This window comes from Cinclus cinclus, chromosome 27 (genome assembly GCF_963662255.1).
Source record: "Cinclus cinclus chromosome 27, bCinCin1.1, whole genome shotgun sequence".
Classification (NCBI taxonomy): Eukaryota; Metazoa; Chordata; class Aves; order Passeriformes; family Cinclidae; genus Cinclus; species Cinclus cinclus.
The window spans coordinates 3,401,357-3,421,854 of NC_085072.1; the positions used below are offsets into that span (position 1 = coordinate 3,401,357).

At 48.4% G+C, this 20,498-nt stretch overlaps 1 protein-coding gene across 1 annotated transcript; it reads right to left on the reverse strand.

Moving 5' to 3' along the window:
• Window positions 1-13,360: 13,360 nt before the first annotated feature.
• Window positions 13,361-17,430, reverse strand: LOC134054097 (acidic mammalian chitinase-like). Its single transcript, XM_062509556.1, is given in 11 exon segments — window positions 13,361-13,599; window positions 13,965-14,106; window positions 14,201-14,320; window positions 14,555-14,740; window positions 14,860-14,983; window positions 15,118-15,242; window positions 15,327-15,492; window positions 15,597-15,653; window positions 15,796-15,997; window positions 16,809-16,838; window positions 17,310-17,430. Coding segments are annotated over 11 exon segments (1,512 nt in total).
• Between the last annotated feature and the right edge of the window lie 3,068 nt (window positions 17,431-20,498).

Sequence of the window (20,498 nt, forward strand, 5' to 3'; positions counted from 1 at the left end):
CTGTCTCACACTTTTCCTTCTAAGGCAGGTTGGATTGGAGGATTTCCCCCTTCCACAGCTACGAAAAGGAATTTTTCTTTTCTTAGAAACGAGAAGTATTAAAAAAAAAAAAAAAAAAGAAAAGCCACCAAAGAAAAAAAAACTCCAAACTGCTTTGGCCGAAACCACAAGACAGGAATTTATTTATTATTATTATTTTTTTTTGTTTTTAAAAGGTGTTGAGAATGCTACCAGGCTGCCGAAGCACTGCTCAGCCAGGCTTGGGAGGAACTGCCAGGACAACACGTTACCCAAAATCTGCTTTTTTTTGCCCGTTTCTTTGCTCGGGGAGCACGAAGAGAGGGGAACGTGTGGTGCAGCTCCATGGCAACCCCAATCCCTGGCACAAAACCAAGGCCAAGAACACCAAAACCTCGGTGGCTGGAGCAGCTGGGATGGGAATTTCCTGACCCTGGCTTGAATGTGTTTTTTTGGAGGGTTATGAAAAGCAGTTTATTCTCCCTGTTTTGGAGAGGGAGAGGAGGAGACAGTCACAGATTAAAGGGATTTTTAATTTTTTTTTTTTTTTTATTTAATATCGAGGCAGCACAAACCTGAGCTGCTCCACAGGTTTGTGGGGTTCTGTGGGATCCGTGGTGTCCATATGGGATTTTTTTTTTTTTTTTGGGATGTTCTGTTCTTTCCCACAAGGCTGAAGGGATCAAGGCAATCACAGGTGTAGGAGGTGCTGATAAAAATCCAGATTTGGGCCAGTTCATGGCAAACTGACCTATTTTTTATTTATTATTATTATATTTATTTATTATATTTATTTATTATTATGATTCCAGCCCTCATTCCCTGCACGGGCTCTCATGGATCCCCCTTCCCCTCCTCTCCCTGCCCACCAATCCCTTTCTTACTCCGCTTTATTTTCTGAATGAAATATATTTAATGCTCCCTGTCCATCCCTCTATACCAAAAATTTCCTTCTACAATATTTTTAACTCCTCAGGGAGGATTTGTGTGGCTCAGCTCAGAGCTGTGCCTGGCTTTTGGGATATTTGGGATACCTGGAATGGCTTTTTCTTATTGTTTGGGGCGCCCTTCACTATTTCTTCTTCGATTTAAAAATAACATAAATCCAAATGTACTTTTCAAATTTTACCCATAATATTTCAGAGATTTGATCAATAATATTTCACAATTTTGATCCATAATAAGATCCATTTCAGCCTGATCAACCCAAAAACTTCTTTTTATGGTTCTTTAACCCTTCCCCATGTAAAGCCACCCATCAGATCAGCTTTTCCTAAATTCCAAATTTTCTAATTTCTAAGGGGAAAAAAAATTCTGATTTTCCTTTGCCTCGATGCGCTGGGATTGCACGTGGAAGATGCTGCTTGGCTGAGTGGCAGCAGAATTGTGGAAAAAAAACCAAAAAACAAAAAACAAAACAACGAAACCGAGTTTTATTGGATTCCAAAATGAAGAGTTGAGGAATAATCCAAAGCTCTGCCCGATCCATCCCTCTGCCCATGCCTCTAAATCCGTGGTGGACTTTTTTTTGGCTCTGGAGTGGGAGGGAAGGGATACTGGGAGAATTTCCTGGTTTGTTTTTTTTTTGTGTTTTTTGTTTTGTTTTGTTTTTGGGGTTTTTTTTTTGGTTTTGGGGGTTTTTTTGTGTTTTTTTGTTTTGTTTTGGGTTTTTTTTTTTTTTTTTTTTTGTTTTGGGGGTTTTTTTGTGTTTTTTTTGTTTTGGTTTGTTTTTTTTTTTTTCCCCCCCTCAGGCTACACCTACAAAATCTGAAAGAGGCCACGCTGAGCTTTCCCAGAGCCCAGCTGGGCTCCCAGGCCCTACAAGCAGCAATTAGGGCACAAAGGGAGCCCAAATAAAGCTGGGAACACCCAGGCTCATCTTAAATCCGGGTGGTGCCTCTTCCCAAACTGATCCCTGCTCCTGGAGATCCCTCCAGGCTCCCTCTTCGGGCTTGCCCCTGGCTCTTCCCAAGGAATCCTCGCCCTTCCCTGGCAAAGCTGGAGGGTTGGGTTTGTTGGGGTGATGCAGCTGGGTAGGAACCACATGGATTTATTTGCCAGAGCTTTGGGAAACTCCTTGGAATAATCTACAGGCTCCTCCCAAAGCTGATCCGCAGGGAACGGTGAGCAGAGGAGCGAGGACGGGGTGAGCATCACCCTCCAAAGGTTTCTGCCTCTCCTCAAGGCTCCCAGGAGGAATTTAATGTGGGTTTCTCCCCAAAATCCTACAGGACAGTTCTGTCACTCAAGAAAATCCAGGAGGCCTGAGCAGGGATGTGGAGCTGGAGCTGGGTGTGTTTTGGGAAGTTGTTAAAGAAGAAAGTAAAAAAATCTGGGGTTCGTTTACTCAAAAATCTGGGGTTGGGTCACGTTTGGAGCCCAAATTTTGGGTCAGAGCCATAGGGATCCCTCCCAGGAGCAGCTCCATGTTGGGATTTCAGTGTTTCCAAAGCTTTGGCAGAGGCTCTGGGGATTTTTTTTTTTTTTTCCCCATCCCGAGACGTGCAGCCAGGCTGGAATTCCTTATCCCAATGACATTCCGCCCGTTTCCCTTGGAAAACTCGCTCCACCGGGCTGCTCCTGCTCCGTGGCTGCTGGAACTCAGCCATCCTCCATTTCCCCAGGCATTTGGGAGGTTCACTTCCCACTCTGGGAACACCTGGGAAGCTGGAAAAGTGAATTTCCAAGGAGGGGAAGGAGTTTGGGGATGTGACTGCTGGAAAGAGGCTGAGCTTGGCAAAGCCAAAATTGCCCAAGAGAGGAAGGGAGGGGAAAATTAATTTTCCCCGGAGCAACAAACCATGGGAAAACACAGCCTGGACCTGGTTCCCTCTGATCCCCGCTGATCCCAGTTGGGATCAGGAATGCTGGAGATGGGAATGACCCAGCAGAGCAGGGAGAAAATTCCCCCCCCCCAAAATGTTCTCCGAGGCTCTCCCCTCCCTCTGTTCCTGCAGCCCTTCCTGAGATAACGGGGTCCGTGTCCTTGGAAGAGCAAACAGAGCTTTTAAAAGGCTCTCAAATTCCAGTTCCCACTCCCTCCTCAGAGCTCCTGAGCAGCTCTCAAACCAAGCAAAGACCTCTGGAGAAGAAAATAAAAAAAAAAACCAAACAAAAAAAAACATAAAAGCAGCTAAAAATATCTCCCACCCCCTCACCCTGCCGGATCCAGAGCCCAGGAGGGTTTTCCTTGGCCTCTGGCCACGTTTCTCAGCCATAAATGGGATTTTTATTTTTTTTTTTTCTCCCCCCCCCCCCCCCCCCTTCTCTTTCCGTCAAGGCCGCGTTGCGCTCCAAGTATCAGGAATTCCAGCTCCGAGCTCTTCAAATTCCCCACGTTTGAGGTTTTTCTTGCCCCACTGTGAGGGGTGAGGCTTTAAATTTTTTGGGGGGATGCGGTAGAGGGAAAAAAAAAAAAAAATCAAAAAAAAATCCAGGAATGGGAATTGCTCCTGCTGATCCACAGGAAAGCCTGAAATGCAGGGAATAAGGAATAACCAACCCCAAATTTCCCTTTGTGCTGGTGGTGTTTTGGGGTAGGGGAGAGGAAAAAATACTGGGGGGTTTTATGGGTTTTAAAAGCCATTAAATTCCCTGATTTTTTTTTTTTTCCCCCCCCTGTGGACACCTGGATGAGGAGCAGAGGGTGACGCTCAGAATTTCCTCACCCCAAAGCTGAGTCCTCTTTGCTTTCCCTGCTCCAAGCAGAGCCAGAGTAAAACCACAGGGATTTTAGGGATTTCAGAAGCCATGAAATTCCCTGATTTTTTTCCCCTGTGGACACCTGGATGAGGAGCAGAGGGTGACGCTCGGAATTTCCTCACCCCAAAGCTGATCCCTCTTTTATCCCTCTGTTCTAAGCAGACCCCGAATAAAATCACAGGGATTTTTAGGATTTTAGAAGTTGCCAAAGCCATGAAATTCCACTTTTTTTTTTTTTTTTCCCCTGTGGACACCTGGATGAGGAGCAGAGGGAGCAGGTGATGCTCAAAATTTCATCATCTCAGAGCTCGGTCCTGTTTTATCTCTCTGCTCCAAGCACAGCCAGAAAAAAATCACAGGGATTTTAGAAGCCATGAAATTCCCTGATTTTTTTCCCCTGTGGACACCTGGATGAGGAGCAGAGGGAGCAGGTGATGCTCAAAATTTCCTCATCTCAGAACTCGGTCCTGTTTTATCTCTCTGCTCCAAGCACAGCCAGAATAAAATCACAGGGATTTTAGAAACCATGAAATTCCCTGATTTTTTTCCCCTGTAGACACCTGGATGAGGAGCAGAGGGTGACGCTCGGAATTTCCTCACCCCAAAGCTGATCCCTCTTTTCTCCCCCTTCTCCAAGCACAACCAGAAAGTTTTTCCCTCCCTCCCGATGGAATTTTTCCCAACCCACCCTCGGGATTTTGCCCTTCCCGGTGCTCAGGTGACTCTGGATCAGGTGCTGATGTTCCCTGACAGCCAGAGAGGAGCTCGGATTTCTCTGCAAGAGGCTCCAGATTTAGAGCTGGGCTGGGGGATCTGAGTGGCCCCAGGAATTTTTCTGCTGAGCTGAGGTCACTCCTCAAGCAGAGAAGGGACAAAAAAATCTTGGGAGGAACCTCAGGAAAAAATCAGGGAGCTGTTTTTTAGTTCCCACGAGCAGGATCTAAGGGAGGGATCTGCAGAACTGGCAGATAAAACACTTCAAGGAGGTTTTTCCTATTTTTTTTTTTCTTTTTTTTCCTCAGAGCCAAGCTGGAATTTTTCATCCAAAGAGAGGGAGGGAGGACAAAATGAGCCTGAGGTTGCCCCTGTGGGGGGACAGCTCTGAGTCCACCTCTGTCCCACCTGAGCCTGGATCTTTCCCATTCATTCCTCAGGTTTAATTTGCTCCAGAGGTGGAACAAGAGATAAAATTCCCTTTTTTTTTTTTTTTTTTTTAAAACAAGAAGGAAGGGAAAAATTGGAAAATTAGATAATTTTTTTTTTTTAGCCTTATCCCAGCAGCAGCACAACAACATCCACTTCACAAGTGTCACCTGAGCTCACACCTCAAGCAGGAAAATCATCAGCAGGGCTCTCAAAGTGCCCCTGGGGATGCTAAAAATTGCCCCAAATTACTCTGTGGGTTACTAAAATTCGCCATAATTGCCTTAATTACACCTTAATGGTCACAAGTGGCCCAGGTGAGAGGCTCCTGCTGGCCCCACCGCCTCCTGCTCCTCGCCCAGTTCCCAGAGAAGATGAAAGCCTCGAGTGTGATCCTCACTCTGGATCTCTCCAGGTTGGGATAAAGGGATTATTTTTATTTTATTTTTATTTTTATCTTTTTATTTTTATTTTTTTATTTTTATTTTTACTTTTTATTTTTATTTTTTACTTTTTATTTTTTACTTTTTATTTTTGTTTTTATTTTTATTTTTACTTTTTACTTTTTACTTTTATTTTTATTTTTTACTTTTTATTTTTTACTTTTTATTTTTATTTTTATTTTTATTTTTACTTTTTACTTTTATTTTTATTTTTTACTTTTTATTTTTTACTTTTTATTTTTATTTTTTACTTTTTTATTTCTATTTTTATTTTTACTTTTTACTTTTAGTTTTACTTTTTATTTTTATTTTTACTTTTTATTTTTATTTTTATTTTTTGCTTTTTATTTTTATTTTTACTTTTTATTTTTATTTTTATTTTTATTTTTATTTTTATTTTTTACTTTTTATTTTTACTTTCTACTTTTTACTTTTTATTTTTATTTTTTACTTTTTATTTTTATTTTTATTTTTTAGTTTTAGTTTTTACTTTTTATTTTTATTTTTTATTTTTATTTTTATTTTTTACTTTTTATTTTTATTTTTATTTTTTATTTTTTACTTTTTATTTTTATATTTTTATTTTTATTTTTATTTTTTTTATTTTTAGTTTTTACTTTTTATTTTTATTTTTTAGGTTTTATTTTTATTTATATTTTTATTTTTTATTTTTATTTTTAGTTTTTACTTTTTATTTCTACTTTTATTTATATTTTTATTTTTTATTTTTATTTTTATTTCCCCCCCCAGCATCTCCCAGTGTCCCCATCCTTCACCTGGGGCTGTCCCAGCTCCTCCTGCTTCCTCTATAATCTGATTTCTTTATTTTCTGCTGATTTATTGGTTTCTAAGAGCAGGGCCTGCCTTATCTTCCCCACCACCCCCATGAAAAGGAAGGATTTTACAGCCAGGTCAGGCTGGGTGTGCCAGGGAAAAGTGCTTGGCCGTGGATTTGGGGTTTTGCCAGGAGCCGAGGCGGGGTTTGACTTCAGCCTGCCTTACAGGCTTCTTGTAAAGTCTTCGGATGGCGAAATATTTGTGTGCGATTTAGTTGGGATAACACACTTTATCTCCTGGTTTTGTACCCTTCTTTTTCTGGCCCCCTTTATTTTTTTTTATCCCCCCCTTTATTTTTTTTTATCCCCCCCTTTATTTTTTTATCCCCCCTTTATTTTTTTTTATCCCCCCTTTATTTTTTTTTTATCCCCCCCTTTATTTTTTTTTATCCCCCCCTTTATTTTTTTTTATCCCCCCCTTTATTTTTTTTTATCCCCCCCTTTATTTTTTTTTATCCCCCCCTTTATTTTTTTTTATCCCCCCCTTTATTTTTTTTTATCCCCCCCTTTATTTTTTTTTATCCCCCCCTTTATTTTTTTTATCCCCCCCTTTATTTTTTTTTATCCCCCCCTTTATTTTTTTTATCCCCCCTTTATTTTTTTTTATCCCCCCTTTATTTTTTTTTATCCCCCCTTTATTTTTTTTTATCCCCCCTTTATTTTTTTTTATCCCCCCTTTATTTTTTTTTATCCCCCCTTTATTTTTTTTATCCCCCCTTTATTTTTTTTTATCCCCCCCTTTATTTTTTTTTATCCCCCCCTTTATTTTTTTTATCCCCCCTTTATTTTTTTTTATCCCCCCTTTATTTTTTTTTATCCCCCCCTTTATTTTTTTTTATCCCCCCTTTATTTTTTTTTATCCCCCCCTTTATTTTTTTTATCCCCCCCTTTATTTTTTTTATCCCCCCCTTTATTTTTTTTTTATCCCCCCCTTTATTTTTTTTCATCCCCCCTTTATTTTTTTTCATCCCCCCTTTATTTTTTTTCTATCCCCCCTTTATTTTTTTTCTATCCCCCCTTTATTTTTTTTCACCCCCCCTTTATTTTTTTTCACCCCCCCTTTATTTTTTATCCCTTTTAACCCCCTTTTTTTATCTTCCCTCTATTTTTTATCCCCTTTTATTTTTACCCCATTTTAACCCCACTTTATTTTTTTATCCTCCTATATTTTTTACCCCCTTTAATCCCCATTTTTTATCCCCCTTCATTTTTTATCTCCCTTTTTTATTCCCTTTGTTTTAATCACCATTTTTTTTAATCCCTCATTTTTTAAATCCCCCTTTCCCAGGCATTTGAAATCCCCAATTCTCCTTTACTCCCCCACATCTTTTCCTCCACAAACCTTTTCAAGCCCCCCCAAAAAAACCTCTCCAGTTCTACCTCAAGACTCAAAAACTCCCAAATTCTGTGGGAGCCAAAGGATTTTTCCTTTTCCAAAGGGGCCACTTTGCTGCTTTGGAGAGGCTGGAATGAGGGAGGGGGTGTTGGGAAAAGGAAATTTCAGAACAACTTCACTGAAAAATTTCGGCAGCGAAACGACGCTTCTCGAAGAGAAAGGAAAATATTGTGCTGAGCAGAGGGGAGGGAAAAATAAATTAAAAAAAATGGAGCGTTTATCCCTGGAGCTCTGAGTGCTGAATTCCTGACAGAGCCCAGCTGTTCCCAAATCCCAAATCCCAGAACCTCTGCTCCCAAAAAAGGGCCGAGCTTCCCTTGACGTGGCCCCACGGACGTCAACGGGAGCAGCAGGAGGATCCCAAACAAGTGACGTGGGAGCCAAAGCCTCCCACGGAGAGCTCTGGAATCACAGCCACGCTTCCAAAGATGGAGATCCTGCAGGATTCCAGCTCTGGGACAGCCTCTGGAGCCCCGGGAATGGCAGGGGCTCTGCTGGATGTTTGTAGGGTTTGGCAGCAGAACTGGGGAGAGGAACGGCCAGGAAGGGAGGGATGAATCCAGTCTGGAAATGGGGAAGGAGTGGGAGAGATCCAGAGACCCAGTCCAGGGAATCTGGATTTTCCTGGTAAAAACCAGGGAATTGTCAGTGGGAAAACAGGTCCTGCTCCATGTCCCAGTCATGGATGGGACCAGGGGGTGTTCACTTCCCTGTGGGAGAAATAAAGGATTGGGAAATAGAAAAGGAGAGAGGGGAACGTGAGGGGTGTCTGAAAGAGGGGGATGAATCCAGTCTGGAAATCAGGTTGGAGTGGGAGAGATCCAGTCCAGGGAATTTTCCTGGGAGAAAATAAGGAATTGTCAGTGGGAAAACAGGTCCTGCTCCATGTCCCAGTCGTGGATGGGACCAGGGGGTGTTCACTTCCCTGTGGAAGAAATAAAGGATTGGGAAATAGAAAAGGAGAGAGGGGAATGTGAGGGGTGTCTGAAAGAGGGGGATGAATCCAGTCTGGAAACGGGGAAGGAGTGGGAGACATCCAGAGATCCAGTCCAGGGAATTTTCCTGGTAAAAACCAGGGAATTGTCAGTGGGAAAACAGGTCCTGCTCCATGTCCCAGTCGTGGATGGGACCAGGGGGTGTTCACTTCCCTGTGGGAGAAATAAAGGAGCAGGAAACAGAAGGGAAGCCCTCTCTTGGATCTGCTCCATGATGGAAAACTCTGGGTGTTCCAAGAAATTATTATACAAAAATTCCCACTTCTTCCCAAACCCTGGGAGCCTCCCTGGATGCTCCCAGAGCAGCCCCAGGCGAGGCCCTGCAGTGAAAACTGGGAATTACAGATGGATCCCAGGGCAATTCCCTCTCTCCCCCAAACTCTGATCCCACACACCCCGACCCCGCTGCTCCCAGCACATCCCGGAGTGCTGGTGGTAATTGGGAGTTTCTTTGAGGAATTTCACTTTTATTCCTTTCAGCTCCACACTGCCTGCTGGGGTTTGCTCTCCTGGCTGCAATATTCCAGGGGGATTTTTTTTTTAAATTTCTTTTTTTTTTTTTTTTTAATTTTGGTATTTTTGTTGGGTTTTGTTTTGTTTGGTTTGTTTTTTTTTTGTTTGTTTGTTTTTTTTTTTTTTTTCTGAATCTGCTCCAGGTGACCCCAGGAATCCCAGACTGGGTTGAGTTGGAAGAGACCCAAAGGTCCTGGGACAGGAAAGTCACAGAAGTAAAGGCTCTTCCAGAGAGCCTCTGGATTCTTTCCAGATCCTTCTCCAGCTCCATTCCCTCGAGGGGCCCAACACTGAACACAGAATTGGAAATTCACGGCCCCATAAACTCCTCACACCCTCAAAAGCCATAATCCCCCAACCCTCCCCGTTGAAATATTCCCATTTTTTGGCTTCATCCCTAAATTCTCACTCAGGTTTTTAGGCTCTCCCTGCTCTGCTGACCTCACCACTGGTGACAGAACGGGATATTCTGTCCCAAAAAACCTTGAGGGGGGATAAAAGAGTGGGAGATAAACCCCATCCAGCAAGATTTGGAAGGAAAATTTTTGTTATTTCCAAACAAGGCCAAGTGGCTGATGCAGCGTGGGGACAGAGATAATGTCCCTGCCCAAATTAAGGTCCCATTAAACCCCGCTCAGGAAAGCTGAACTGGGGGCTCAGCCTGACTCTGGAGCTATTTTAAACCCAGGGAGGTTGAAGGTCACCTGCTCCAGCAGGGAATGTTTTATTTAAAGGCTATTTGGTTGCTCAAACCAGGCCCAAAATGATATTAAATTATTAAAAAATCCTTTATTTTAACACAGCAGGAATTTGTGGATGGGAATGGGAGGAGTTCACACCCTGGGCTGTGGGGGATGTGATGATCCACACTCGTTTTTAGACTCCTTTATTTTATTTACCTTGATTTTTTTTTTTTTTTTTTTTTTGCAGTGTGGACGTTGGAAAAGCAGGATCAGCCGGGTTTTCCCAGCAACAATTGCCTCGATGTTGCTGTAAATGTTTAATGGGAAGCTGATCCACCTTCCCCTGCCCAGATGGAGCTGGGGAACACGGATTAATGAGGAACGGGCAGATGTTGCCTCAGTTTTAAGCTGGAATTAGATGAGCTGGGATGGGGCTGTGGGGGCAGAGCATCCTCGGAAGGGTTCAGGAGGACACACAGGAGGCACTTCCGAGGTCTTGGTGAGGTCTAAACCTCCAAAAAAACCAAAAAGAACCCCAAAAAAACAAACCAAAAACAAACAAAAAAAAAGCCTCGGTATGAAACGCAGGGTGTTGCCCCCACATCCATCCTGTGCTGGGGGATGGATTAACAACCCCCAGCTCTCCCAGTTTGTCTCAGCTCTCCCAGTCCAGGTATTTCCCTGGCAGATGATGGGAATTGTCAGCTCCTGCTCCGTGGTGGGAGCTGCCCTGTGGAATCCTGGCTGGAAGCAGTTCAGGATCGGCCCCGTGCTGGCATTTTCCCCTAAATTACAGCTGATATTAGTTCAGGCTGGGAGATGTGTTACAAATCCTAAATGGATTTTGGGAGATTACACGCTTTAATAAATCCCATTTTTAAGAGATCAGGCTATATAAAAATAAAATAAATTCATGCAACATAAGGCCCATTTAAAAAAAAAAAAAAGAAGAAAATCCAGTGAAACAAAGCTCCAATTATCCATGAGCTGTTTCCCGAGGCAAAACAACACCCGTGTGCCTGCTCATTCATGGAAATCCAGCATTTCTGGAGTTCTTTTTCCCACCTGTAGATATTTATATTCAGGGAAGGGAATTGGGAATCTCCTCTGAATTCCTGGAAAGGTGAGAAACAACGTCGGGATTGATTTGGGGGCAGGTGGAAGGACGGGCAGCCCATTGCCAGGAGTTCAGCACCTCCAGGGAAGGCGATGCTGAGCTCCAGGGAATGTGAGGGAGATGCCAGCAGAGCAGAGCCAGGGTTATTTGGGGAGCAGGAAGGTCAGAAACGGAGCTGGAGCCGTTTCACAACAGCAGAGAGGCTCGGGGTTTGTTTACAGAGCCCGGTGACAGCAGCTCAGAGCCCGGGGAAAATGGGGAATGATGATGGAAGATGGGAGGAATGGACAATGGGAGATGGCAGCACGGCGTGGGATCCTCCTGATTAAAAAAAACCAAAAACTCTCCTGAGTCCTCATAAAACATCCCCGGGAACAAGAGGTGAGCAAATGACCCTGGAGGAGCAGCAGGAGGGGGAATGGCTGCAGCATTTCGTAATCAGGGTGAGTCAGAACTGGTATTTCTGGGAATGAGGGAGGCAGGAATCTCTCCCGGGAGCAGGGGAGGGAGGGCTGGGGTCTGAAAATGGGAACTTCTTCCATGATCTGTGCAGAGAAAGGAATTCGAGTGCCAGGGGAAGATGGGAGCGGAGGAGTGAGGAGCTGGGATTGGGGGAAACAGCTTGGAAATAGAGCCAAGATCACGGGGCTGAAGGCAGCTGGGCAGGGAGGAGCTCTCCTGGCTGTCCCAAACACGGGGAATGGCCTGAACTTCATGGATCTCCTGACCAAGGCCCGTTACCTTTGAAAGGAGGGAATTTGAAGAATTTTAAAACTTTTGTGCCGTGAATCCGAACCAAAACATCTGCCAGATGCTTGCTGTGCATGGAGAGACCGCGTGGAGGTGGAATCCCCATCCCTGGAGGTGTCCAAAGAACTCCTGGAGGTGTCTGAGGAACTTCTGGAAGGCTCCAAGGAACTTCTGGAGCTTCTGAAACTCCAAGGATTTCCTGGAAGTGTCCAAGGAACTCCTGGAGGTGTCCAAGGAACTCCTGGAGGTGTCCGAGGAACTTCTAGAGGTGTCCGAGGAACTTCTGGAGCTTCTGGAACACCAAGGAACTCCTGGAAGTGTCCAAAGAACTCCTGGAGGTGTCTGAGGAACTTCTAGAGGTGTCTGAGGAACTTCTGGAACTCCTGGAAGTGTCCAAGGAACTCCTGGAAGTGTCCAAGGAACTCCTGGAAGTGTCCAAGGAACTCCTGGAGGTGTCTGAGGAGCTCCTGGAGGTGTCCAAGGAACTTCTGGGCTGGTGACAAGGTGGGGACCGGGCACAGCTTGGACTCGATGATCCTGGAGGGCTTTTCCAACCTCAGGGATTTTGGGATTCTGTGCTGCACCTCAGGTGATGATGCTGGGCCTTCATCCAGGGCTTCCTACAGGGCGGATCTCACGGCAGCAACCCCAGATGTTCTGTTTGGAAAAAAAAAAGAAGAAGAAATTTGGACCAGGCCAGCTCCCAAATCCCTGTCCTAAGGCAGCTGAGCAGATTCCAGCCCTGCCAGCATTCCAGTCACCTCCCTGCCCCTGCTCCAGCAGCTCCAGCAGCTCCCTGTGTGCCCAGGGAAGGACGACACGCGCAGGGATGACGTGATGGGACATCTGAGATGGCCAAAGGGGACAGATTTATCTCTGCCGAGGCTCTGGGGTGCTCTGCTGCAGGGAATGGGATCCCTGGGTGTGGGAACAAATGGATCAATGCCTCACCAGGTGTCCTGGCAGGGTTGGGTGAGGTTTTGGATGGATGTGTTGAAGAATTTAACCTTAAACCAGTCGTGTCTTGGAGATGGACTTTGGACAAGGGCCTGGAGTGACGAGAAAAAGGGGAACAGCCTGAGGGTGAAGGAGGGATGGGATATTAGGGAGAAAGTCTTCCCTGTGAGGGTGGGAAAACCCTGGAATAGAATTCCCAGAGAAGCGGTGGCTGCCCCTGGATCCCTGGAAGTGTCCAAGGCCAGGCTGGAGCAGCCTGGGATGGTGGGAGGTGTCCCTGCCCATGGCAGGGGTGGGATGGGATGAGCTTTAAGTTCCCTTCTAACCCACCCCAGTCTGGGATTCCATGATTCCAAGTCTTCCACAGGCTTTAAAACCTTGGAGAAACAAACTGCCTTTATCCTGGCTTTTTACCCACGCTGAGGACAAAACTCTCAATTTCTAAAAAAAACCAAAAAAAAAAAAAAAAGAGCTAAAAAATTCCACTTCACCTCAGTTCTCTATTTCTGTCTGAACAAAGAGGAACAACAACTCAGCTCTCTGCCCTGCAACCACTTTTCTTCTCCAAATGTTGCCGGAAGAACTCCTGGAAAATCCCTGGAAGAAGAGCAAGCAACATTGACACCTGCTGTCGGGAATTTTAATAACCACGCACTCCAGTAGAGCCAACAGCATGAAAACAGCCAAAAAAATTAAAAAAAAAAAAAAAATTGAAACAAGGATTACTGCTTGCATAAAGCTTTATTTAATCATCGTTATTGCACACAATTAAATCCCAGGGATGGATTGGCTGGGGAAGGGTTGGGATCACTGGGGCCAGTTGCAGCAGGTACAGGCAGGGTCGAAGACCAGCCCCTGCTCGCAGCTCTGCAAGAAGGACTGGCCGTTCAGGCAGCTGTAGAAGTTCCTGTTGTTGTTGGGGTCTGCGTAGATCCCGTTGGGTTTCCCGGCGCAGAATCCGGAGCCGCCGGAGCCGCCGCTGGTGGTGGTGGTGGTGGTGGGAGCCTCGGTGATGGGAGGAAGGGGCTCAGTGGGGGGAACGCACTCTGTAATTCAAGAATTCAAGAAGGGAAAGGTTTATTTTTGTGTTACCCGGTGTTTCATCCCTTCATAGGGATTTTGGTGTCTCCATCAAGGAGCTGCTGGTGGTGGGAGTTTCAAATGGGAGGAGGAGGGAACACAGTCTGGAATTTAGGTGGGAAAGGGTTGGAAGTGTTTAATTTCTCCCCATCCTTCACAGGGAGCTTGGGAGTCTCCATCAAGGAGCTGCTGCTGGTGGTGGGAGCCTCAGTGAGGAGCAGAGTCTGGAATTCAGGCAGGAAAGGGTTGGAAGTGTTTCACCCCTCCCACACCTCCATAGGAATTTTGGGAGCCATCAAGGAGCTGCTCCCACCCTCCTGGAGCCACTCACCACTGCTCTGCAGCCCCAGGCCCTTCTTCAGGGTGGAGATCAGGGGGTATTTGCCTTCCTTGCAGAAATCCCCAGTGAAGTCATCCATGTCCAGGGCCCAGACCATGGCACCTCCAAAGTTGTTCTTCTTCAGCCAGTCCACCTGTGGGGAGGAAAATCCCGCTGAGCCCCAGGAACTGATCCCACGGGAGGCTCCGGCCTCGTCCCAGCTCGTTCCTTTCCCGTTGCCCCCAGACCTTGATGTTGAAGCTCTTGATGTTGTCGTAGCCGACCCATTCGCTGCCCTTGTAGGCGTAGGGAACATCCTGGGGTTCATCCCAAGCCTGGGTGGCTCCAGAGCTCAGCAGAGTGCAGATCTAAGGAGAAAGAAGCAGGAACGTTATCCACAAAAAGGGAAAATTCCAGGCTCTGCCGTTGCCTTGACTTTATGCTCAGGTTTTGTGCCGCTTTCCTGTTCCCTGAGTACACAGCTTCTTCCTACCGGTTCCATGGAGAGCTTTGTGTCTGAGCCATGCAGAAAACTCCACAGCAGCTTCCAGATAAATTCCTTCAGGCGATTTGAGAAAGGAATGTGATGGGAACATCCCTACCTCATAGTAAGCCAGAGTTCCAGCCTCCCTGGTGTAGGGCCCAGCGGGGCCAGGGCCGGATGCTGGAGCTCCCACGGCCGTGTTGGATGGGTTCTGCAGGGTGAAGCTCTTTCCATAGGTTGGGAATCCCACCAGGAGCTTCTCAGCTGGGGCACCGTTGCTCTTCCAGTAATTCATGGCGTATTCCTGCAAGAAACCCGTCCCGCTCGAGTATTTGCTAGGATTTGTAGGATGAGTTCCTCGAAATCTTCTCAGGTGATCCACCAAGGATCTGAGGCCTGTGAGTGTCCCACAAAAACACTCACAACGTTGAAGTATTTGTAGTCCCCGGTGTCAGCAGGGCCGGCATACAGGGGGCTGTTCTCGCCAGTGTTCCTCTCCCAGGATCCGTGGAAGTCGTAGGTCATGACGTGGATGTAATCCAGGTACCTGCGGGGAGCAGGAGCTGCGTCCTCACCTGAGAGCTCACCCCCACAGCCCCTGCACATGGAGCTCTCCTCTTTCACTTCAGCACTCCCATAAAACCCCTCCATTCCCACTGGTGATCCCAGTTTGCCACTCACTTGCCAATCTCAGCAATCTCGTAGCCAGCCTGGATGGTGGAAAGTCCAGCAGCAACAGCGGCGGTGACCATGAGCCGGGGCTGGTTGGTCTGTTTGGCTTCCTGCTCGAAGGCTTCCAGCAGTTCCTGAGGGATCCAAGGAATTACCTGGGGGCTCTGGGATGGGGTTTTGCATCCACACAGAGCTCACAGGCCTGGAGCCGAGCCCACCTTAACCAGGACGGTGAAGAGAGCCTTGTCCTGGGCGGGGCTGCCCCTGGAGCCGGGGTATTCCCAGTCCAGGTCCAGCCCATCAAACTGGTACTGGCGCAGGAATTTGATGGTGGACTTGATGAAGGTCTGGCGGTTTGCAGGAGAGGAGACCATGGTGGTGAACCTGGGCAAGCAGAGCAGGAGAGAGGTGAGGTATTCGCAGAGCCCTTTCCTCCTCTCATTCTCTTTCCAGGTCACCATTTAGGGTAGGACATGGTTTGAACTCACTTGGCTGTGCCGAAATTCCATCCTCCAATGGCCAGCAGGGTCTTCAGATCTTTGTTCCTGCAGAGAAAGAGGACTCAGAGTTATTGCAGAGCTGCTGTCCCCAAGCTCAGGGGATGGCACTGTCCCCCTGCCCAGCCCTGGCCTGCCCTGGCTGGCCCCAGAGGGAGCAGCAGCTCTGCCCCAGGCTCCCAGCACTCACTGGTTCTTGAGGCCATTGAAGGACTTGTACAGGGTCTCATCGTTCCACTCGTAGGTGGTGAGCTCGTTGTTGTTCATGCCAGCGAAGGCGTAGATCAGGTGGTTGCACAGGCAGGGGTCGACATTTTCTGGGGTGAACTTGCCCAGGCCAGGTCTGTACTGGGCCCAGTTGGTGAAGTAACAGGTCAGCACATAGGCAGTGCCTGTGGGGACACAGCGGCCATGGAGGGGCTGCAGTGCCCTGGGCACAGCCCGGCCCCTCGGGCACAGCATCCCTGGGACCCTGCTGGGCATCCCTGGGACCCTGATGGGCATCCCTGGGACACTGCAGGGAATCCCTGGGACCCTGCTGGGCATCCCTGGGACCCTGATGGGCATCCCTGGGACACTGCAGGGAATCCCTGGGACACTGCTGGGCATCCCTGGGACCCTGCAGGGAATCCCTGGGACCCTGATGGGCATCCCTGGGACCCTGCTGGGCATCCCTGGGACACTTCTGGGAATCCCTGGGACCCTGCTGGGCATCCCTGGGACACTGCAGGGAATCCCTGGGACACTGCTGGGCATCCCTGGGACACTGCAGGGAATCCCTGGGACCCTGCTGGGCATCCCTGGGACCCTGATGGGCATCCCTGGGACCCTGATGGGCATCCCTGGGACCCTGCTGGGCATCCCTGGGACACTTCTGGGAATCCCTGGGACCCTGCTGGGCATCCCTGGGACCCTGCTGGGCATCCCTAGGACCCTGATGGGCATCCCTGGGACACTGCAGGGAATCCCTGGGACACTTCTGGGAATCCCTGGGACCCTGCAGGGCATCCCTGGGACCCTGCAGGAATCCCCTCCACATCCCCGGATCCGGCGCCTTCCTCCTCTGGCCCCGGGCAGGGCTCGGTCCCGCAGCCCCCGGTGCCCTTCGGCTCCTGGCTCGGGCTCTGTGCCCGGCCGGGCCCTTCCTGCTCCGGAGGCAGCGCCGAGCTCTGGCAGGAGCTGGGCTGGGGAAGCAGCACCTACCGAGGTGGGCGTTCAGCAGCAGCGCCAGGCCTGCCAGGGCACAAGGAAACAACAAAGGGGTCACTGCTTGATCCTAGAAATGCAAAGCTCTTGTGCAAAGCTCTGCTCCCAAGCTCAGGCAGCCGAGGGCTTCTAGAGAACAGCCTAAAATGTGTCCAAGCATTTCCAGTAAAATGTGACAAATGATTTCAGGCAAAAAGCATAGGAGAGAACCCAAGCGGCTGCCAAAGCACTCCTTTGAATTCTAGACTTAAGTTTGAAATCACATTTCAATTCTACCCTGCAAGGAACTCTGTCCACGTTCAAAGCAGAACAGATCCCCAACAGCAGCAGCAGCAAAGAAGAGAAATTTCCCTCCCCAGAGGGAATTGTGAAACCTTTGACGGAGAAGCGAGAGCAGCGTTTTTACCCCTCAGCCCTGTGCAGGCAGCAGAGCGGCAGTGGCAGAGCCCCCAGCCCTGCTCAGGACAGCAGAGAGCTCCAGTTTGCAGCGGCACTCACCGGTGAGCAGAGTGAGCTTGGCCATCTTGACCAGGACTGATGTGCTCAGGCTCTCTCCCACTTTTATACCCTGCTCCCCTCGGCTGCCACTCTGGCATCAGCATCAGCCATGGACAAACATTACGAAACTTGGCAGAGAGCAGCGTCACCAAACTGACACCAGGACAATGGGGCTGAGCCCTCCAGCTGCAGGGGTCACTGCTGCGGGGCCGTGCCATGTCCTGGGGCTGCAAGAGCAGATAAAGAACGGGATTAGATTGCTTTGATTGTTCAAATGTTGTTCCCGTGTTTGGGTCCCCTCTGGCCACTGCACAGGGACCCATGGCTGAAGCGTGTGACCTTGTGCTGCCCTGAACCCCTCCCCAGGGGTGGCACTGCCAATCCCAGGCTTTGGGCTTTGCCAGGCTCGGGTGTCCTTGGTGGCACCGTCCCAAGGCAGGACTGAGCGGGGCTCAGGCTCCAGCCCTGGCAGTGCTGGGGGCTCTGGGATCTGGGCTCACTCGCTGTGCCAGCGCTGGCGCAGAGGCACCTTGGTGGTCTGAGCTGTGTCCTGCCCACCCAGCTGACTCGGTGGGCTCTCCTCAGGGAAGCAGAGGAAGTTTATTTCTTGGGGGTTTAACTCTACGATGGACATCCGAGAAAATGGGGCAGGTTAATTTTCCTCTCACAATTATCCCCTCCTCATCCTGCTCAGCTCTTTCCCAAACTGAGACGTCCCCGTTTTGCCAAGCATTCCCATCTTCCCTTAAGTGAAGCGCCATCAGCTGAATGCCTCAAAATATCCTTTCCACATTTTTATTTTCATCTTCTCTCGCCCTGTGTGTGGAGAACAGGAATTTCTTCCCTTTTCCCCACTCAGGAGTGGGGACTCAGCTGTGTCCCTGCACTGGGATGTTTAATTCCTTTTGGGGGGACATGAAGGTGACTTCCCAGGAGGTCACCCAGCCTTGGGTGAATGGAAGCGTGGAAAACAGCCCGGTATCAGGTGTTGGTATCTGACCTGCAGATTAAAATGTACCAGCCTGAGCCTTTGGGATTTGGTGCAGGCACAGGGTGGGATACAGCTGATAACACAACATCTTCAAAGAGTATTTTTCCAGTGTTTTCCTTGGTTGATAAAATCCAGGGGTACAAATTCAACCAGGATAGATTTGGAAAATCCCACCCTCAGTGACCTCTGGAGCATTTTCAGCTCTGTTATCCATGGAAGGTGTTTTGGTGTGGAAAGGAGAATGTTTGGGGTAGGCTCAAGGACATTGATTTGTCTTCATGAGGGGGTAACAAACTCAGATCCTGGAATTTTCCTTCAGAACTTTTCCTTCAGGACTTTTTCTGCCCTTCTCCTGTTATAACGAAGACGGTTTGCTGAGGGCTCCCTGGGAATGGTGCGAGGTAACAAAAGGCACAAGAATTGGTCTTTGCTGAAAGAGCAGACAGGGACCTTCCAACTATTCCAGTGTTGGGTTGCAGAGAGATTCTACCACTCTGGGCTTTTCCTGCTCCGTCTTCCCTCTAAAACTCTCATCCTGCTGATTCCATGGCTGTTGGGATGGAGTCTGTCTGTCTGTCCTGCTCTTTCCTGGTGGCTCGTGGGGAGCAGACCCTGACATTCCTGTTGTGCCCAGCTCAGCAGTGCCCAGGTGCTCCTTCCAAGATGATTCCTTTCAACATTCTTTTTGTCCTGGAGGTTTGGCAGATTCAGGGATGGCAGCAGCAACAGCCAGAGGTGTTTCTGACAGGAAAAATCCCCAAAATCTGCTGTTTTCCCCAAAAGCTTCATCCATTCCAGCCCTGCTGACCTTGCTGTGTCCAAGCCATTCATTCAGGGAGGGAGTTTGGGTCTCCCTGCCCTGACTGGGGACACTCAGAAGGTCACCATGGAAAACTCCATGGGGACAAATGTCACTGTCTGAGATGTATCTGACAGGAAAAATCCCCGAAATCTGCTGTTTTCCCCAAAAACCTCATCCATTCCAGCCCTGCTGACCCTGCCATGCCCAAGCCATTCATTCAGGGAGGGAGTTTGGCTCTCCCTGCCCTGGCTGGAGAGGTCCCCATGGAAAATTCCATGGGGACAAACATCAGGATCACTCCCTGAGATGTGTCTGACAGCTGGCACTGGGAGAAATCCCAAAACCCTGCTGTTTTCCCCAAAAACCTCATCCAATCTGGTCCTGCCAATCTCGCTATGTCCAAGCCATCCCTTCAGGAATGGTGTTTGGCTGTCCCTGCCCTGGCTGGGGGCACTTGGGACCATGGAAAACTTCACAGGGACAAACGGAAAGGTCACAGGAATGTTGCCAAAAGTCACAGGAATGTTGTCGTGTCCTTTGGAAAAGCCTGCCCCATGCTCAGGAGAGCCCTTCAAGAGATGGTGGCAATACCAAAACAAAGGTGAGGCACAAGGGTTTGGTCTCCTTGGGTTGATGGAAACAAAGTGAGTCAGAATCAGCTTCTGCTGTGTTGTCCTCCCACTTGTTCTTGTGACTATGGGTGTCAGGAGATTAGGGAAAGAAGATGACAAAAACAGCACTTCTTACAGAGGAATTTTTCTGTATCAGATGGACAATGACTCAGTAAAAACTGATGTTGTTTATCTTCAGTGATGGGATTCCTCCTGTCTGCTTCCCTGAGGAGAGCCCACCGAGTCAGCTGGGTGGGCAGGACACAGCTCAGACCACCAAGGTGCCTCTGCGCCAGCGCTGGCACAGCGAGTGAGCCCAGATCCCAGAGCCCCCAGCACTGCCAGGGCTGGAGCCTGAGCCCCGCTCAGTCCTGCCTTGGGACGGTGCCACCAAGGACACCCGAGCCTGGCAAAGCCCAAAGCCTGGGATTGGCAGTGCCACCCCTGGGGAGGGGTTCAGGGCAGCACAAGGTCACACGCTTCAGCCATGGGTCCCTGTGCAGTGGCCAGAGGGGACCCAAACACGGGAACAACATTTGAACAATCAAAGCAATCTAATCTCGTTCTTTATCTGCTCTTGCAGCCCCAGGACATGGCACGGCCCCGCAGCAGTGACCCCTGCAGCTGGAGGGCTCAGCCCCATTGTCCTGGTGTCAGTTTGGTGACGCTGCTCTCTGCCAAGTTTCGTAATGTTTGTCCATGGCTGATGCTGATGCCAGAGTGGCAGCCGAGGGGAGCAGGGTATAAAAGTGGGAGAGAGCCTGAGCACATCAGTCCTGGTCAAG